The 21,047-nt window shown below is 33.9% G+C and overlaps 3 protein-coding genes across 3 annotated transcripts; all 3 read right to left on the bottom strand.

Moving 5' to 3' along the window:
• Positions 1 to 97: 97 nt before the first annotated feature.
• Positions 98 to 8,282, bottom strand: Spz3 (Spaetzle domain-containing protein 3). The gene is made up of 7 exons (XM_072909045.1): positions 7,839 to 8,282; positions 5,414 to 6,269; positions 5,109 to 5,346; positions 2,898 to 3,022; positions 2,481 to 2,750; positions 2,044 to 2,169; positions 98 to 1,823 (listed from the first exon to the last, which is right to left on the bottom strand). Exons 2-7 carry the CDS (start codon positions 5,875 to 5,877, stop codon positions 1,628 to 1,630), a joined length of 1,419 nt encoding a protein of 472 aa, XP_072765146.1. The 5' UTR covers positions 5,878 to 6,269; positions 7,839 to 8,282; the 3' UTR covers positions 98 to 1,627.
• Positions 8,283 to 13,524: 5,242 nt separating this feature from the next.
• LOC140675440 (uncharacterized) lies at positions 13,525 to 16,586 on the bottom strand. The gene has a single exon (XM_072909948.1). The coding sequence runs from the start codon at positions 16,584 to 16,586 to the stop codon at positions 15,171 to 15,173; it is 1,416 nt and encodes a 471-aa protein (XP_072766049.1). The 3' UTR covers positions 13,525 to 15,170.
• Positions 16,587 to 16,757: 171 nt separating this feature from the next.
• On the bottom strand, positions 16,758 to 20,679 carry Kel (kelch protein). Its single transcript, XM_072909947.1, has 9 exons — positions 19,608 to 20,679; positions 19,339 to 19,485; positions 18,851 to 19,255; positions 18,516 to 18,769; positions 18,210 to 18,437; positions 17,916 to 18,088; positions 17,670 to 17,810; positions 17,027 to 17,282; positions 16,758 to 16,954 (listed from the first exon to the last, which is right to left on the bottom strand). The coding sequence occupies exons 1-9, from the start codon at positions 19,679 to 19,681 to the stop codon at positions 16,764 to 16,766; spliced, it is 1,869 nt and encodes a 622-aa protein (XP_072766048.1). The 5' UTR covers positions 19,682 to 20,679; the 3' UTR covers positions 16,758 to 16,763.
• Between the last annotated feature and the right edge of the window lie 368 nt (positions 20,680 to 21,047).

Here is a 21,047-nt window from a genome sequence, read left to right as displayed (position 1 = left end):
TTCGAGAAACATTTTCTTTTTTTTTTCTGCTCCAAAAGCTAACGCGGTAAAGTCTCTCTGTAAAGTCAACTTTGTCACTTTAATATACGCCTCTGATAATTACAGTAGAAGAACAAATTAAGTTCATCGTTGTTACGTGTCATCTTTATTGGTTCAGCCTTGTTGCGTTCTAAGTAGACACATATTATTTCGAGACCGTCTTGACACGAGCGTTTCCTCTATTTTTGTCACAAGAGTTACCTTAAGTATATAATAATGAAAGATGAGAAGGTTATCAAAGAAAAGAAGATTAAAAATGAAAGCTTATCAGATATCCGTCCAGCGATTAGAATAATGTGTTCTCAAAAGGGACTGGCCGCGTGCCAAGATAATAAAAATCTTTCTCATATTTAATAATATCCTTCATATTATAATATATATTCGAGATTCTCTTACAATTAGATTCATAGATTTCGTATGTATATTTTCTTCGCGCGAAAGATTGTATATCGTCTTAATTAAAGTGTAATATCAACGTTACATTACGTAAAATCTGTAAAAATTAAAAAACTATTTTAAGGAAGTTGATAAGCTCTCTGAAAGCGCTTAAAAATAAAATTAATGCAGGCACATATTTGTACGCGTTTCGTGCGCACTGCCATTTCATTATGGACTAAACGCTGTCTATATAATGACATTTTATTATAATTGTAATAGCCGACAATTATCAAAAAATATCTATAAATATAAGACATTTATTTCCTACTTATAAATAAAATGTAAATCACGAAAATGGTTCTACGCCACGCATTATATAAAACCATTTCCGATTCAATTTTTTTCGTCATTTTTTTTTTTAATTGGACAGGCATATAAGTATACGGTACGATTTATCGGCTGATTTCATCGCTTGAAAACTCATAAATGTTTCATATAAATAAATCAATTTTATTATTGTTAGAATTTTATTATTATTAATTTGCAATCTAATAATATTATATATATATATCGACAAATGTTTTAAATGAGTTTCATCACCTTGGTATTTATTGCGCAAGTTTCCTTCTCAGTTTGACGGATAAACTATTTACTGAGCGGCTGGATTTTTCCAACCAAGCTGACTAATCTATACATAAGTGTGATAGTTTGTTATCTTTGCTTTGTCATAAAAATAATCTCATTATAGTTATGCAACAATTTTTTTTCAATTTTGATATATAGTAGCAACTTTAACAATACAGAAAATAGTAGTAGTTATTTTAATGGGCTATGATAAAATGTAAAAGAACTATTATATAAATCTCAGAGAGAGAGAGAGAGAGAGAGAGAGAGAGAGAGAGAGAGAGAGAGAGAGAGAGAGAGAGAGGATAGATTCCATTTAAGATTAATTCGTCAATAAAATTAATTAGCTTTATCAGCAAAAAAAATATCAATATATTGCTCTTGAATTTTTAAGTGCTATAAAAAATTGCTAACAATTTTTTAAAATATAAATCGGCCTATAAATCACACTTATCTGTTGCAAAATTTCTATCACAAATCACTGAGTAGGTACTAATCATCGTTATACACGATAATTATATCCAAATGCACTGAAAATGAGCGAACCGTTGCAGTTACATGGCACGTCTTTTCACGCGCAGACACATCAATTTCGCGCACGTGATGAAGAGAATTTGTTGTTGCTGACCGGATCACATCTGCAAACGCAACACGAGGGAAACAGGAACCAATCCATAAATATACCTTTACAATCGTTGTCTGGATCGTAGGCGAGCAACCTGTGCCATTTGTACTTCTGCTCGCATCCGCAGTCTCCGCTGCATCGATTTGTTTGCGTTTTCCTATGAAAAATACAGTCTATGCAATATTTATTTTATTAATCCGTACATCAATCTATGAGATATATATTTATGAATACAAAGAGAGAATAAAGTGTCGTTATATATTTTTAATAAATAATTAAATTTATTATATGTATATAATAAATTTTTTTTTTCGCTACATGAAACTGATTGTGTTTCTCACAAAATTCAAAAAATCTCGCAATTGTGTTTTACTTACGAGCACACTTCCTGATGGATAGCTTGCTCGAAATGTTGAGTATTTACAATGGCGCGAATCTTCCCGGCGCTATTACTTGCCCAATAGGGAGTCACGATCTCAACCTTTGATTCGCACGCATCAACTCTGCAATCATTATTAATATATTGTCAATATCTTTCTTTATTCATTTTTTATTATTTTATTATTTTATGAGAGAGAAAAAGTTTTCGAAAAAAAAATTGTAATACTACTGATAAATATATAATGTTATACATAATGATGGATCTCAAGCTAAGATGGTATAAAAAAATAATAAAATAAAATAATAAATAATAGAGCAAATAAATAAAAATAATAAATATAAGACATAACAATGAAAAATACGAATTAGTAATAATATGATATAATAATCAAGAAGGAATAATCAAACGAGCTTTTCGATTCCTAATCTTTACCTGCCACTCTCTGTGTTGCGATTTTTTCCGAAAGTTTGTCTGGTATTTCTTTTCTTGCTGAAATACTCCTCGTCGATTTCGCCTTCCGCATGTAATTGATCGTTAGGTCCACCATCTGGAATGTCATGTCTCCGTGCGTCTCTGCTTTTTCTTCGTGTTCTGGTACGATGTCCAGGTTCGTTCGATCCGTATCCTGGATTCATTTCAAAGTCGCCGTACATCCTTTTCATCAACGCTTTATTTTCATCAATAAAACGCTCTATTCGCTCTCTGCAACAATTGATTTTAATTAAATGCCGACTTACATTAATCGATGATATATTATATTAATAATCTTTTTATTCTGTTTTATATGAAAATATAAACTTGAGGATATGCGAAGTAAATTAAATAACAAATGGAATTATTTATATTTACATTGGATATGTGTTTCCGGCGGTTGGACAAAACAGCTGATGATATCTTTTGATGCATGGCACACCTCGGACCAAATCTCCCCTTAATTCAACACCTAACGCTACCGAAAGAGCGGTCCAGAGTATCTGTGCACAAATAAAAGTTTGTCATAAGTAGTATTTATTAATTACATATATAATACATAATATTACAAGATAGTTCGGAGAAAGGAAATTTTATGTCAACTGCTTTTATCGTTGTATATTTAATGTAAAAGCGATCAAATTTTAATTACTCAATTTTACAGCAAAGCTTGTGTTTGCTGATAAAACAAGAAAATCTTTGCTGTTAAATAATTTTACGTTATTAATGATGCCTATTGAATACTGATTAAATTTTCCATAAATTTAGTATCTTTGATAAGTCTTTTTGCTGTCTACATAATTAATAAAGTTTACTACGAGGAAAATATTTTTCGCGCCAGAGCAAATATTTTTTCTCTATTTATCTACACCGGAAGTAGATATTGGTTAATTAAAGATCACCTTCCTACATTTATCTTTCAATTCAACTTACAGTCAGCATTCAGTAGGCGTCATTCATAATACGAAAGAATTCTGACGTTGATTATGACGCGGTGCATTGCCCACAAGAAATGACTCATACTGCGCGCGGAAGCTGAGTCAATTATTATTCATATGCATATAAAATCTGAAAATTAGATTTCTGCGAATTTTTTTTAAATTTCCCAATAGAAAACGAAAGGCGAATTGTATGGAAAGTGAGTAAATATTTATTACAAATATTAAAGTAAAAGTCAAAAGCAAAAACGTCAAACGTGGGTCCGTTCACTTTGAAATTAGCGCTACTAAATTTATCAGAAAAATCTTGTCAGGAAGTACAAATTGCATAAGAAATATTTATTATTATTATAATTAGAATTCTAATATTTTCTTGAAAAAAGAAACAAAAAAGGAATTTTTACAACTTCTTATTCTCGATATATAATCTCATATAAATGGAAAATGAAAAGCAATTTTTTGATGTCATTATTAGACGAAATAAAAGAATAGATAATAAACGAAGAAAATTTGTTATTCGAATAATCGATTGTCTAAGTCTAAGAAATGATTTTGAGTCTACGATAAGCGCGACGTGTGGGCACGAGGTCGCATGTCGTAAGAGAACGAAGAAATTTCGGTAGTCCACTCTCGTCTCTTCGCAAGTCTCGCAAATAAGGATATTCGCAGTACTCGCGGATGATTTACGCACAATCGTCGTCGAGAGTTCCTAATCGGACGTTTAATTTTAACATTTTTCTCAGCGAAAGATTATAAGTGGTGCATTCGGTACTTATTTCGATCTTTCGCGAACGACTTATACGGTGAAATGTCAATGTAAAATCTCCATCTCGCGATTAGATAAGGAATAATAATGATGATTCATAATTTATTCGCGCGATCAATCGCGCGGTCGAGAGCGTTCGGAATATTGCCTTCAATCAATCGTGTTAATCAATCCTTTTTTCGTTTTGATACACATATTAGATCCTGGTTTTTTATATTCGAAATATGCGTATATATAATTTGATTTAAAATCATCACCTTTAATTTCTTCGCCAACTATAATTTGTTCTCGTTAGAAAATTACACTCGAATCGATACACCATATAATACAAAGTTGACGGTTCATCATCTCAATGTCAGTATGATTGACCTCAAGAGAATTCTGTCACGACCTCGGGCCGATACAGAGGAGTCATTACAGAAGGCGGTGAATGAAGATGTAAATAACGCGAGAGAGAGAGGTAAAAGGGATTCATGCGAAACGCTCAAGACAGGTGTATGCATCTGTCCGATCGTACATTCTCGTTGATCCTCTAACAAAGATACTCCGGGGGTCATGGGTGCTCTACGCGGGAAATGTCACGCATTGTTATAGACTTTGAAAGTCCCTGTAGTTAGGTCCCCACGATCGCATTTGTCGATTATCAAACGCGAAATTCACGCATCATTAAGATGATAATTTTTCTTACTCAGCCGCTTTGCCTCGGCAAATCCGTGACACTGCGCTTTTATTCAGACAATTTAATAAGGGGATTAATAATCATTCATTATACGGTACGTTCGACTCACGTGTACTTGATTGTATTTCATACTTGTGACGACGATATCATCGTCTCGATCAAAGAGAAAATAAAAAGAGAAAGCAAGAGCTGAGCTTAAAACTCACCGGTATCTGCACAAATGTCCCATTATTAAGCTGAGGATACGAATACAGAGGTACCACAGGAACGGAACCATTTTTCAGGAAGATTGGACCTTGGATAGGTGTGACATGTGCGTTTGATGGTATGTTCTGATCTTCGTCGTCGTAATAATCATCAAAATCATCGTCATAGTCCAACACGGCGTGGACCGAAGTTTTGGCATCCGGACCGATGGAGCTTCCGCCGTTGACTCTCGTGTAACTTTAGACAAATTAAATAAACGTCGACAGAATTCTCGATAACAACAGAAGAGGAAATCTCTATTTACCCTTGAGGTCTTTCCGGATAGTTCTCCTGTTCCTCTATCCGAGACTTGATCGGCTCCGGCGACCGAGAGTGATGATGCTGATGCTGTTGCTGCTGAAACGATGAAGGGGGAAGGGGCGGTTTCATCTGTTGCTGCTGCTGCTGCTGCTGTAGCCTCGGTTGCGTTCTTCTAAAGTCCTGATTATACCCTGTGTAACGAGTATCCTGCGTCGACGAAAAGGACGTGTGTTCCGCGTAGATCTCCGGACTCCTCTGCTGAACAGATTGACGTCGATGCTGATGATACTTGACCGGTGGTGCGTAAGGCTCGTTGCGAAAGGTCTCCTGCTCGTTGTAGTTTGGCACGGATCCCGATGGCAACACGGCGTTCAAGCCGAGATTGTTGACCGTTGTATGTCCTCCCGTGTACAGAAACGGCGCCATCGTCGCCGACTGATAGGGCAGACTGAAATTCACCAACGCCATTTCAACGTGTTATCTGCACCAGATTATTTCCACACTCTAAGACTTTGTCCTTCACGTGGCTGACAAATCTGTCGAAAGGCTGGGTTGATTGTTAACTCGATCCGGCGTAGGACAGATTCGTTTCCTCGTTGCGGGGATCATGATAGAGTCATTGATGACTTTGACATAAGCTCCAAGGACAAGGGGACCGAGATTGTCCGGAGTAAAGTGTCAAATCGGGTCCGTTTCCTAGACGCGTGATTAATTGCCTTCAAATTCCTTTGTAAATCTAATCTGTCTATTTTTCAATCAACAGCGGCACGATCAGTCGCAAAATCTGATCCGGATATTGACAATCGGATCGATCAGGATCACCGTTTTCTCTTACCTTCTCTTACAAAGCAGCGAGATATCTGAAATGTCAAGGAAATTGTAATATTGTATTGTGTGAAGAAAGAATTATGCAAATAAAGATATCACTGCCGAAATTATCATTTATCATTGAATTGTCAATGTATCTATTTCAATCGTCATCACAGAATTTTATTTTAAAAAATAGTAAATAAAATAGCGAATATTAAAATTATCGCACCGCAAATTCTTCATCCATTATTTGATGAAAAATTTATAATAATTAATTGTCAAATAATTGTCGATTCGGATCACGTTTTCGAGTGCACGTCATCTGTTTGTACGAAGGGAGAATAACGAACTCTAATTCGTTGAGTCACTCGTCCGTAGAAAGTGCTCCGCGTCCCGGATCAAGTAGTGAGATACATGTGCGTTGATACATATAATGAGTAAAAGGTAATCGCGTAACTCAAAATTTAAACTAAAGAAACTGGAGCAAAATAAATTAAACTAAAAATAATATTTCTGTGTCTCTAATTAGATTTTTTTTAATTAAAAATTTATTTATCATTTAATTAATATAATTATTTTTATTAATATATTATTTTTCTTTAAATTGCATACACACCAAACGTACTAATTTTTTTATATATTTTAAATATAAAAATAAAGTTTTTAAAATTATTAAATTATCTAATCATACAAAATAACGAATCTGCGACGCGCTATCAATCGTGTTAAAAAATAGCCTTAATTATATCGTTAAATATAATTCGCGCAACATGAAAGACATAAAACATCTCGGGAACAATAATGATTGTGTTGTGAATCAGAATTATATAAATATATAATTAGAAAGACGTAGTTTATCCGTAATTTCCTCATTTTATTTCTTTCCTGCTAGTTCTTCTCGAAAGCGTCTATCTAGTTTTTAAACGCAAAAAACGACCTATTGCAATGCAGGACGTTGATATAAAATAACGATTGTTATGCCAACGCGTGTGGCCGACGAAATTTATTTGGAAAGTCGAACGAGTTTGGCCGCTCGTCACTTTCGCCCATCGGGTTTATACCGTGTTTCCAGTCGAATATGCAAAACGGTTTTCACTAAAGGTAAAAGCAGGACTATCCTATCTTGTCGAGACACTCTCTATTTTTTACGAAATACGTCCGAAACAATCGTAGAAAGAAAATGATCCCTCAAAAAAATTCCGTATAATAAATTTTTCTCTCCCTGTAATTAATTCACTTACATCAAAGTAATATCAATATATTTTAGGATAAACAATAAATAAATAAATCATTAGGTGTTGGCTAATCGGTTATCAAAGTAATAAAACTCGCGTGCAGGCTCCTTAATTAATTAATTAACGCTATTTAATCCATGTCAAATATGCCATGTGCGCCGGCGATATTTTCCATCGCGCGAATCAAATAGGTAGCGAATATCTTTCTTCATTCAACGTAAATAAAAAAAAAAAAACTCGGCTAATTACGAAAGAGCAACAATTGTTTATGTACAATGTCAGCTATAATACAATTATGACTGACTTATGCAAATAAATGCAAATGGTAAGGAGAAAATTCATGGTAATTCTCTCGAATATGCAAATGAAATGGCATAATCTTACCTGGCATTAACGCGCGCCTTTAATTCGCACACTTTTGCAGCGCGTAAACTCGAATTTGCGTGAACCAGGGGCAAACCGATCCAGAATGCATTAAGGATCCATCCATCCGAGCCGTTCCCACTTTCACTTCGCGTACGTGAGGAATCGTTCTGGAAGTGTCGTAATTGCTCGGGAATTAATCGGGAAAAATCGAATTAAAATAAATAAAAAAAAATAAAAAAAAAAAAAAAAAAAAAAAAAGGGACGAAGAAGGAACTCGCGCACACGCACGCACACACGCGTAGAGCAGTTTGCGATGCGACACGACGATGCCGTTGCAGTATCGGTCGCATCGGACAAACGACGACTGAAGGAGGAGATGACTTTTTAACCAGCTGTGCATACAGAAAGAACGAGAATAAAGAGAAGTGTCCCTCGATCGTGATGCGAGTAAGCGCGACTCGGGTTGTGTGGGTTCTCTTACTTTTACGCTACGTGTATATCCCTTCCCAGTTGTCTCTCTCTCTCTCTCTCTCTTTTTCTCTCTCTTTTTTTCTCTCTCTCTCTCTCTCTCTCTCTTTCTGCTCGGAGCTCCCTACCTTTAATTTCGATCGTACCTTCGATTCTTCATCGCCGCGAGGGGTCATTAATGTAATAACTTTCAACGCTCTTATCTCGCGCTTTACTTTCGATTATTCTTATTTCATGCGGGACTGTTCGCTTGTTTTCGATAATAAATGAAATCTGTTTTCTTTTTCTAATCCAAATCGAGCTAATACGAGAGTTTGATCATTTAATAACGACCCTTGGTTATCAAAAAATATGTAATATTTAATGAATGATAATTATCTTTATGATGCTCGATTGCACTTGCAATTGATGATATATCAATCGTTCTTTTGTATCAAGAGATCTTATTAACTTATTAACCCTAATACATATCTTGTTTTTTGCACAAATAAGAGGCAGAAGAAAGAGAGAAATCAGATATTTTTTTCCATTAATATTTATTTAAATAGAATATAATTGGCCAATTACTCTCTTCGTTTCCACTTACTTTCCTCAATTCGATCAACGTCTTTTAAAACGCATTTTTACTAAAAATAATCTTGTGAAGCAAATAGAGTGATGTGACAAATATAGAATTTTTTTAATGCATATATGAATGTAAAAGTCGAATATATAAATACGACACAAGTCACGCTTCCGGGGTAAATCCACGTTTCTCAGTAAGGCGCGATTGCATGCGTCACTTGTCATAATCAATGCAAATAAGCGTAGGAAACCTATATATATATAATTTTCTTTGTATATATATATATATATATATATATATATATATATATATATATATATAGAAAATTACTTTTATTCCGATAAATAAATAAATATATATATATATATATATATATATATATATATATATATATATATCGTAAATATAGATTTACGATTTTATTTCTATACTTTTTCTCACTTTTATGTATTCATATTAGTGTTTTGAAACAAGTTTTTTGTTTACAGAATATTGATTAGACGCTAATTGAAATAATTAATTAAATATTGAAATTATTATTACACTTTGAATATGTATATATCCAAAGAAAATTATTATATATTATAAATTATATATATCCCAGACAGCACGAAATATTTATAATAATTATTTAAATATTTTGTAAATATTTATTAAAATATTTTATAAATATTTTTAAGATTTTAGATTAAATAGATCATTAATATTTATCATAAATATCCTAGCAAATATTTTCAAAATATTTACAAAATAATTACTATAAATATTTATTTTTTACTTATCATAAATATTATATAAAATATTTCATCTATATTTTAAAAATATGTCGAATAAAGATTTAATAAAATATTTATATAATATTAAAAAAAATATATATATTTTCATAAATATTTATCATATAATATTGTGTACTGTCTGGGACATATATATGTAAAGAAAATTATTTTTACTTCGAGATGTTCGATACAAAATCGCATATTGGGCTGGCTGTACGTTATTCTTCGAGTTTGATTCCATTTGACATTACGTAACTAATGCTTTTCTGTTTGTCTATTTGCCTTTGATGTGTACAATTGCGCAATGGTAATCTTGACATCTTTAAAGAATTGCTTCTACGTCATTTGTGCGGGACGTCGCTAACAGTATTAATGTAAACTTATTTAAAAATTATCTAAAACAAAAATAAAAGAAATATATATATATATATATATATATATATATATATATATATATATATATATATGTATAATCTAAAAATATTTAATTAAAATTACAGGATGTTCTACAATTGGTGAAAAACCTATTAATGGCAGATTATTTGGAAACGATTTTTCCTCAGCGAAAATGTCAAGGCGTCAAAATAATTTCCGAGTTATTTAAGCGATTGAAGAAAAAGGCACTTTTTGCAAACTAAACTTTTTGCAGTTAAAACATTACCAAAACTACATTCGTCAGTTAATTTCAGATAAAGTTTACTCTAATAGAATTTTAATTTAAGGCTTAATTACAAAAATATATAATAAAAAATTGGAAACTTGGAAAAAATGACGTCCCTCGATATTTTCACTGAGGAAAACTCGATTTCAAATGATCTCAAGAATCTGATATTAGCAAATTTATTTATATTATAAAGAAAGTCAAATTTTTTATTTGTCTTAAAGTTTTAATAAATTAAATATTACATTATACATGTAAATAATTCAAAGTGTAGTAATACAATAATAATACAATATTTTGAAAATATATTTTTTTGAAATATTATATAAATATTTTATTAAAATATTATATAAATATTTTATTAAAATTATAACATATTTTATTAAAATCTTTATTCGACGTATTTTTAAAATATAGATAAAATCTTTTATATAGAATAGATAGATAAAAGTTTATTGGATTCCCCGATGGGGATACAAAGGCTTCCGTTCTGCATATATTTTAAACATCTAATCAATACAGTAGTAGTTCTAATAACTCCAAATAAAATTACCATATTATCATAACTTCCACTTTATCTTATTATAACTCAAGTTAAACCTATAAGTGAAAGGACAACAGTAGAAGGACATATTCAAATATATTACACGTATTAGGTATTTAACTATTAAATATTAAATATTAGATATTATATATTAGATATCAAATATTATATATTACATATTATAAACGTATTAAATAGACCTAACAACATATTAAACGCACATATTAAGTAAAACCTATATCACTTATGCCACTTATTGTTAGCATATTTCTAAATTTTTCTAAACTTACTAGACTACTAATACTGCCCTATCACTTAAAAAACAGTTCTAGTCTAGTAGCACATATAAATAAAAAAACATACTCAGATTAACAAAATATCAATAAACTAAATAGGATAATTAATAAGGAAACGTCCCTTAAGGTCCGCCTATCTTGTGTCTCTGACGTTTTAATAGCACTAAATCAATAAAATAAAAATCAATGAGATAAACAAAGCAATAAATATAATCACACAGACATTCTAAATTATATACTTTAATTCCTCATTCTCTCTATCTCTTGTAGAAAGCTTATGTCTCGGAAATCTTTTATATAATATTTATGATAAGTAAAAAATCAATATTTATAGTAATTATTTTATAAATATTTCTCAAATATTTGCCAGGATATTTATGATAAATAATTATCATCTATTCAATCTAAAATTTTAAAAATACTTCAATAAATATTTACAAAATATTTAAATAATTATTATAAATATTTCGTGTTGTCTGGGATAGATATATATATATTTATATTTAAAGTATAATAATAATTTCAATATTTGATTAATTATTTCGATTAGCGTGTAATCAATTTTGTATGCAAAGAACGTGTTTCAAAGCACTAACATAAATGCATAAAAGTAAGAAAAAATATAGAAATAAGATCGTAAATCTATATTTACGACACATATATGTCGACAAAGCTGAAGAGGAAAGGACTGAAAGGGAACCGAATGCCTGGTGCGCACGGGCCCGTGATAGGCTTACCCTCGTTAGAGTTCATTATTGTGCAACCGACAATGAACCATGAGCAAACGCTCGGCAAGCGACACCTTTCCTTACCCTTGAGAGAAGGAAGCCTCTTTGTAGGAGATCGAATGTACCGAGTGCACGCAGCCTCCTCTCCGTGATGTGTATAATAATGCGGATACGTGATCGGCTGATCCTGATTTCCAAGTTGCAATATAATTATAGGATTCGACTGAAAATCACTCTAACGCAAATTTTTTACAAGAGACATTTTTATTTTTTATTTTTCAAATATTTATGTCATCGATGCGATGATGTAATCAAAAATAATATATACTTTTAATATGATAATTTAATTTTCTGCTTATTAGTTATTAATAAATTTATTTATATATTAAATTTAATTTATATATAAAAATTAAATTATTGCATTAACATTCTTGAATGTGCGTATCCAGCTTCAGATATCATACGAAAATATGTTTAAAGAATTTTTTATCTTGCTTCTATTTAAAATAGAGACAGATGTGTGTAAATAAAGATGAAAATTTCAATTTTTCGCTTCTATTTGTCTTCCTGTACACGTAGCTTCTATGTTACAACGGTAACCTACTGTTATAGAATTATAAATAAGTCGCGTAATAAATTCAACCGGAACCAGCACTATAAAAAAAAAAAAAAAATGGTTTGCGCACGTGACACGTACGCCGTATGGCCAGAGTTTCGCAACTCTCGCACGACAATTCCATGATTCACGCTTGATTATGCACGCCTAACGGTCGCAATAAATTCGTTATGTGGAGGTTTGTACAAACGATTGTTCTCCCGCGTCAGATACGACGAATTTGTCACTTTAAGTCGTGAGCGACATATATATGGACGATAGTTACTGTATACGATATACGACTGTCCCGATAAAAAAAAAAAATAACGCATTGTTATGCTAGAGATTTGAAATCGAGTCGAGAAATGAAACGGAATTCGAAGGTGACAGGTCACGTGAAGTGCCAACGCCCACATACTTGAAGTGTCGTTCCGGCTATCGATCATAATACATGTCAATGACACGCAAGAGAGCGTACTCTCTGTTCTTCGTTTATAATCAATTTTCGACTATTCCGATTTGATACTCCTTCTTTATCGTTTTCCGATTCATATCAACCAATACTATTTATGTACACGTGGAGCTAAATGTCAAAATCCCACGTGTATTTTAAACTCTCGACTTCCGCGTCTCTTCATATCTTCTTCTTTTTTCCTTTTTAAGAATTCTCTCGGTTCTTGAGAAAATTTATTCATAAAAGTAATGATATACGCGTGTAGTCGAATGTTAAATAGTACTAGTGCTAGGACCATTGTGACATCGAAGTGATAGCGGTTGGCCTTGAAGCTCGCGGGGGCGTGAATAGAAAAAAGTCCTAGTACGATATATATAAATGCTGTATATGTGCATTAAACCGTGATAATTGACGTTGACATGTTCGCTCTGACAAGATCTCTTTGCGTTCTTTAGCGCGGAAAATTAAATTATAAAAAAAAGAAACTGGAAATAACGCAAAAATTTCTCTCTGTTGTATGCAACAAAGAAATCGCTCATGAATGACTGGTGATTACTCTGCATAAATTCAATCATTTATAATCACTCGGATAAAATAAATTTCCATATATGTTTCGATACGAAGAAGGACATTCGATTTATTTCTCGCTCTTATACTAAAAGAAAACAATATACAATTAACTATATAATATTCGTTTAGCCTGGTGACTGATTTAAGAACCCTCGGGCCAACATTGTACATGTATATATTTTGCGATATTTTTTTTTATGACGGATATGATTACATATGTGTTAAATATGAGACGAGACACGTCCAAGTTGAAAAGATAACGCATATGCATGTATCGAACATTATTTAACTCTCTAAAACAATAAATCATCGTTTTATGTCTACAGTCCTCGGAAAGAATATACGTCTCGTTTTAAAATGCTATATAGTCGTAACATACGCGTAAAAAAGCATATATACATATTATTCGAGGCATATGTGTGTTGGCGCAATACATTTTTAATAAAATCATTACAGGACAAGCTTTTATATCGCTCGAAATATTACTGACAATGATGTAATAAATTCTTACATTTTCCAAGGAGTATTTGCATAATAACGCAAAACACCGATAATAGCAGCAAACATTTATGAGAGCTAAGTGATTTCATTGTGTAATTGGGTTAATTAATGTAATTGTGTAAAAATAACTTAAATATAAATACTGATTACGTGGAGTATACTAAAAATATCATTTAAATTGCACATATTATATTATCGAAAATAATAATTATTTTGTTCGATAGGTGAAGTATAAAATATTAGTAAAATTCGTTTGCGTCGTATTTTGTATAAAAATCCAGTATATATATATATATATTTTTTTTGTTTCCTTTCTGAGATTGTTTTCTCTCAGACATGCATAAATATATTCAATCGCACTCGTTTTACTTTGAAAAATTTAAACAGTACACACGCAACGCAAATTAATATAAAATATAAAATTACAATATAATCTTTAGGACTAATCCGTTAGAATTAAACAACCTAATTTATATCACAGCTACGATATCAACTTACAATTAGTTGAATTTGTCAACGTTGAGTGTCATAAAGTTGAAAAGTTTTTATAAGCTCTCTATTATTTGCAGACATTTATATATTCACACAGTGACATCAATAGATATTCAGACAATTGTTACTCGACATTTTCGAAAAATTGTATTTACACATGTTTATCCAACAGTATGGAATTCTTATAAATAAATGAAATGAAATAAAATAAAAAAATAAAATAAAAATGAGAGAACACGCACACTATACTATTGTACGTATTATGTACAATAGTATAATTCTATAGATATTCATCTATTGATTAAAATAATAGTATAAAATGGATCTACAACAATTGAATATAAGATGTGTAAAATGAGGTAAGAATGTAAAACACAATTGACAAATAATCCTAGACGATGACAAATCACTTAGATGATTATTGCTTCGAATTAAAAAACAGTCCTCTAATAATATCTATTAAATATATTCGCGATGTATGAATTTATTGTCTGAGGAGCATATATGCTTAATTATATCACTAAACTATTTTCACATTTTTAAGCAAGCCTCAAATGTCTAACAATAAGTACTACGAATAGTTCAGTGCTATGATCAAGTCAACAAATCGCATCACGAATAGTGGAAATCGATGGAAGATGTATTGAATATTGGAAACACAGGCAAAACAGGCACTGGGATGATAAAAAAATTCTTCGGTTTAAGAATCGTCGCTATCGCTCTCACGCTGTTCCCGTGATATTTCGTCTACGTGACATGACCTATCGCCGTCCACGTTCCTATCGAGATTATGAGAATTCCATAACGGAAGCCATTTATTCACGAACCACCAATGCACCGAGAGTCTCCCGTGATTGCATTCCGTCCTCTCGCATCTGCCGAGGAGCTGACATACTCCGGCTAGATTGCCACTTTGGCTGCGAATACAAGAGTCGTCGCATGTATGTTGACGTCCCACGTTCCGGTTTACGGGGCAGATGGAAGCGTTTGACGTAGAAGCGCCGGGAGCGAATACAGATCGCAAGATCGAAGACGGGTTGGACTCACCGAATCTCGCGTTAGATGCCGCGTTAGAAGTCGAGGGGCCAGGATCCGCATTACTCGGCGGATTCCCATTGTTGGATGCGCTTCCGTGACCAGAAAGCATCGAAGCGCGGTCCATCCTACCGACGTGAATCATGGCGTATAGAGGATTATTGACGGACTGTCCAGTCCGGTTAATCCAATCCAAATATCTCCCGATATAAATCGCGGAATTCGAGTCGGATAGAATTTTAGCGCGGCAAGTGCATTTGGCGGGATTTCTACAGTGACAGCACTCCATTTTGAATAATTCGGCGGCGCGAAGAGCGTTGACGGGAAATTTTGTGTAAGAATATTCGCCGCGACAGAACGGGCATCTGCAATTTCTCGAGACTTGATACACGTAGTGTCGAGAATTGACGGGATCCTGATACCGTGATCTGTTGTGTAGATTGTTACAATGATGACAGATGTATCTCGCGTCTGCGTGTCTACAAAACGGACACGTGCAATTATATGCGGAGCGTCTCGTGGAAGCAGACGCGATGTTTTCCGTGGAAAAACAATTACGACCTAATCTGCTTAGGGAGTTCTGATGAAAGTTACTACTCAGTCGAGAATAATCGATGTAGATGTGTCTCGGTTGATCGTATTGGCTCGCATTTCTGGTACCCTCCACGTCATTCAAGAAACTGTGAGTGGGTACGTGATATTTGTAATAATGACAGTGCGCTCTACTGCTACACGATATCCGTTCGTTTATTCTTTCGTATGTATGATTATCCCCGTTATTTTGATTGTTTTGAGCTAGTGGTTCGTTTCGAGGAACCTCTGCGTTTTCATCGCGGTCATCGTCGTCGTCATTGTCCAAACGCTCGTAAATATTCTCCTCCGGTTCCTGCTGCTGCTGCTGTAGTCGACGATTGTAATTGCGTATTAAATCAATCGGATTTTGATAGTTTGGATTCAAATTCGGGTGAATCTGTAGCGTATTGTTATTGGGACGATTTTGTGGGAAGGCGCGAGAGGCTAACGCGTGACCCGCGTTTTGATAACCGTCTTCCCTCTCTTGATTATTTCTACCTTGATTCATTATCACCGCGGCCAATTCGCCGTTCTCGTATCGTTGACAAACGCAACGCGGGCCTTGACAATTGTGGCTCGCGCCGCGATTTTGCACACCGCTGGGCCCGGCTTCCCGCGATGAGTCCGATATCTCGGCACCCGGGTCCGTGTTCTGTTCTGTCGCATGCCCAGCGGATTGTAGACCTCACATTGTCATTGCCGGAGCCATCGGTTTATCGATGATGGCTACACCCGCGTAGCTACGTCCCACTCCCATGCAAGTTGGTAAAGTGGTCCAGGTATCGGTTCTTGGAGAATACACTTCTACCGACGCTAAACTGGAAGAACCGTCATCTCCACCCACAACGTACAAAAGTCCGTTCAATGCCACGACACCTATTGTTATTAGCTCGTATTAGATTTATTAGACAATTAGAAGGAACAAAAAATAAACGTCCAAAAACTTACCGGCGTTACGACGGCAAAGTGCCATGTCACTGACGGGAGTCCATTGGTTGGTCTCTGGATTAAATGCTTCTACGCTTTTTCGAACCAGCGGACCATCATGACCTCCCACTGCGTATAAAATACCATCCAGGACACCGACACCCGCACCGCTACGACGCGCGGACATTTCTGGTACAGGTTTCCATTGATCTTTCTCTGGGTTATAACACTCGACACTGGAGAGACATTGACGAGATTCTCCATCATACCCGCCAACCTAATTGCAAGAAACTTTTTCCATTATACATTACCCAGACAGCCTAAAAGTATTTATAAAATATTTACAAAATATTTTATAAATATTTTTAAGATTTTAGATTAAATAGATCATAAATATTTACCACAAATATCCTAATAAATATTTAAAAAATATTTAAAAAATAATTACTATATTTATTTTTTACTTATAAATATTTTATAAAATATTTCGTCTAAATTTTAAAAATATATCAAATAAAGATTTTTATAAAATATACATAAAATATATATTTCAAAAAAATAAATTTTCATAAATATTTATCATAAATATTGTGTGCTGTCTGGGTAAATGTATACTGAATCGATATACGAGATCTAAGCAAGCATACTTAATGTTTGAACTTACGGCATACAACAATCCTTTAACGACGCCCACTCCTACGCTACTGCGTCGCGTTGACATTCGCGCTATTGGTCTCCATTCGCGAGTGCGGGGATCATATACTTCGGCTGAATTTAAACCTGTCGAACCATCAAAACCACCGACCTACGAAATAAAAAGAATATTAGTTTTAATTTAAGAAAAAAAATCTAATGACATTTTATGATTTCAACTCGCATCGACTACAGGGGAAAAGTATTAACAACGTACAGCATAAACACAATTGCCGAGCACTGCTACTCCGAGCGTCGATCTCCTGGCTTCCATCTCGGGACAGGGTGACCATTGATCCGCTGCGGCATCGTAAATGTCAACCGTTCGTACTCTTAGTGATCCATTGAATCCACCAACGGCGTACACACGTCCGCCAAGAACACAAAGTCCTATAAATCAATACAAAATTCTGCATTACTTTGTAAAGAAAAAAAACAATGCCTTATCATAAATATATATATATATATATATATATATATATATATATATAGATATAGATATAGATATTACCTGCTCTACAACGTCGTGTTGGCAATTCGGAAACTTGATACCACTTTTCCTCTTTAAAGTCATAACACTCGACACTCCTGATCGCTTTTGGAGCTTGGCCACCAACAACGAGCAGTACTTTAGGCAAACCTCTTGGCTGTCTCGGTTTGGTACGTGGCGTTTTAAACAGCGATTTTTGCTCACCCTTCAGTAAATGATATTTTAAGGCTTCAATCAAGAAATCTTTACCTGTGGAAATTCATAATATATATTTTTTTATCCATCATCTTTTTTAGATAGTCATATATATATATAGAACAAACTTACATTGCAAATTTGCCTTGAGAAGTGGTTCCTCTTCCACACGTTGTACTAAATATTCTTGGGACAGCAAAGGTAAGCGCACATACTCCATTAACAGAGCTAATTCGGACTGTCTCTTTTCGAGGTCGTGGTGTACCCATGAAATGACACATTCAAATACTTTCTCTTCAGAAGGTACCATTAAACGGTCACTACAAATAAGCTTCGCTACTTGCTCAGCTGCTAGTGTCAAGAATTCTTCCGCATCAACCACTTCTCTACAATATAAAAAAAAATTTAACAATGATTATCATTGCAATACACTCTAATTTAATGGCTTAAGACTCGAGTGAACTTACGAAAAATGCTGCTCAATGTAGCTGTCAGCATGTGACAATAACTCGAGACATCCGTGGAGATCCGCAAATGCCCTAATACCAAGACAGTTAGAGGGATGCAATTGGGCTTGCAAGAAATCGCAACAGGCATCTCGAACGTCTGTCAATTGTAACAAATTGGCAGCAGGTAAAAGAACCTGTACATTATCCTCTGTGACATGAACTTCAGCGGAATAAACATAATCCACCAATAGCTCCAACGCCGAATAATCTACACCTTGCAACGTTATCCTCTCTTGATCACGCTCCTCAAAACTTGTAAACATAGCGTAGAAGTAAGGGCTACATGCAGCAAGAACCATTTTGTGAGCAGGCACCTCCATACCACTATCCGCTACTAAGATGACATCGCAGAGTAAATTTTTCCTAAATAATAGTGCCAAAGTGTTTAATTTTTTTCTCATAAAAATGTATGTCAAATATTTTGATAGATTAATAAAGATATATACTTTCTCATCTCATTAATAACGTCAAAGGCTCGATTTGTATGATGGTGATTCCTGTATGGTGGCTTGTCCTTTCCATTTTCACGAGGAATGTGTTTCTGTGAGCTTTCGTCCAGAGAATTCTGACTAGCATAGCGGAGTAACAAACAGCTGTAATAATAAAAGATAAATTAACTTTTTTTACAAGCAAAGCATTATTGATTTAGTAAACATTATTTACATGCTGGAATATTCAGAGAAAGTGATGCATAAGTAAAGGATGAAAGGCTCACCTGCCCTTGGTGTCGGAACCGTCGCCAATATTATTCAAGGTGTTGGGTAGTTGATTCTGTCCCGCTGGCTCCATTTCAATCGATTTTAACTGCTTCGATGCTCAAAGGTGGTTAAACACGATGAAATAATTAGCAAGTCAAAAACAAAAGTTACAATGATTCTAAAGCGTCATCGAATCCCACGATCATCATCTGTGCACTAGACTTTGTCTCGCCAGATAAAATTATTAAAAAGTAAAATTCCAACGGAAAAACAATTTTATCAATTTGACGATATTATTTTCTCACGCGTTTTCTCGCTCGATTCCGAAAGCGAAATCGGATGAGTGTACTCGCTCTCGTCTTCAGGTTCGGCTTCTCTCACTCTCTCTCTCGGAACCCTGTTCCCGATTGAGACGACGAAACATATATAATCACTCGCAGGGAGATTTTCTTCCAACTTGGTTCCAACGCACGTTGTCTTGTCCTCTCATCACTGTGGAATCTTGGATTTTCGTCCTCGTCGAGATGGAAAACACTCACGTATCACGTTGACTTTTTATCGCCACTTGTGCAGTGAAATTCTGAACTTCGCTCCGACAACAATTTTTATACTTATCACAGCGGGATATTATATTCGTGTGCACAGCTAACGACCGGGAGGGGAGAATCGTCGAGGAACTTAACACTCTATTTTGACAGCACGCCATAGCACGCGCGAGCGTACACCGTACACACGTATATAATAAAGAAGTCGAATCCTTCGATTCTAAAACACTCTCTATTCTGAAATCTCCTCAATTCTTGCTCCGCATCAATGGCGCGTGCACGGAATGAACATGTCATCGCGTACTCTGTCTTTCACTCGCTTTCTCTCTCTACGTACAGTCACGTGCTCATGCGTGTTAGGAGGGGAGATTTACGGAGAAACAGCTGATTTAGAATAACAGAGGAGAGAATAAAGATTTTCCACTGTGCAACATTTCTCCCAACGTTTTTTTCCCTTCATATAGGAAGACCAAAAAACAAAAAAAAAAAAAAACGGACAAAACGTGATAAAATTATCAGCTGTTTTCCCTCAACATCGATATTTCTACAATTTTTAGAAATAAAAATTTTAATATTTATCCCAAATTTTGCATATTTAATTATGATAGGATATTATTACACACACTTATAAAAAAAATGCATTACCCAGACAGCACATATAATATTTATGATAAATATTTATAAATATATTTTTTCGAAATATCTTATGTAAATATTTTATACATATTTTACAAAAATCTGTATTCAACATATTTTTAAAATATTTATAAAATATATTTAAATAATTATTATAAATATTTTGTAAATATATAATTTACTTATCATAAATATTTAAGTAAAATAAAGATTTTTATAAAATATATATAAAATATATATTGTATACAAATATATTTTGTGCAGGGATTCTCGTTA

Source organism: Anoplolepis gracilipes, chromosome 17 (genome assembly GCF_047496725.1).
Source record: "Anoplolepis gracilipes chromosome 17, ASM4749672v1, whole genome shotgun sequence".
NCBI classification, from domain to species: Eukaryota; Metazoa; Arthropoda; class Insecta; order Hymenoptera; family Formicidae; genus Anoplolepis; species Anoplolepis gracilipes.
Note: the sequence above shows the minus strand (reverse complement) of the source record. Positions and strands in the feature narration are given on the sequence as shown.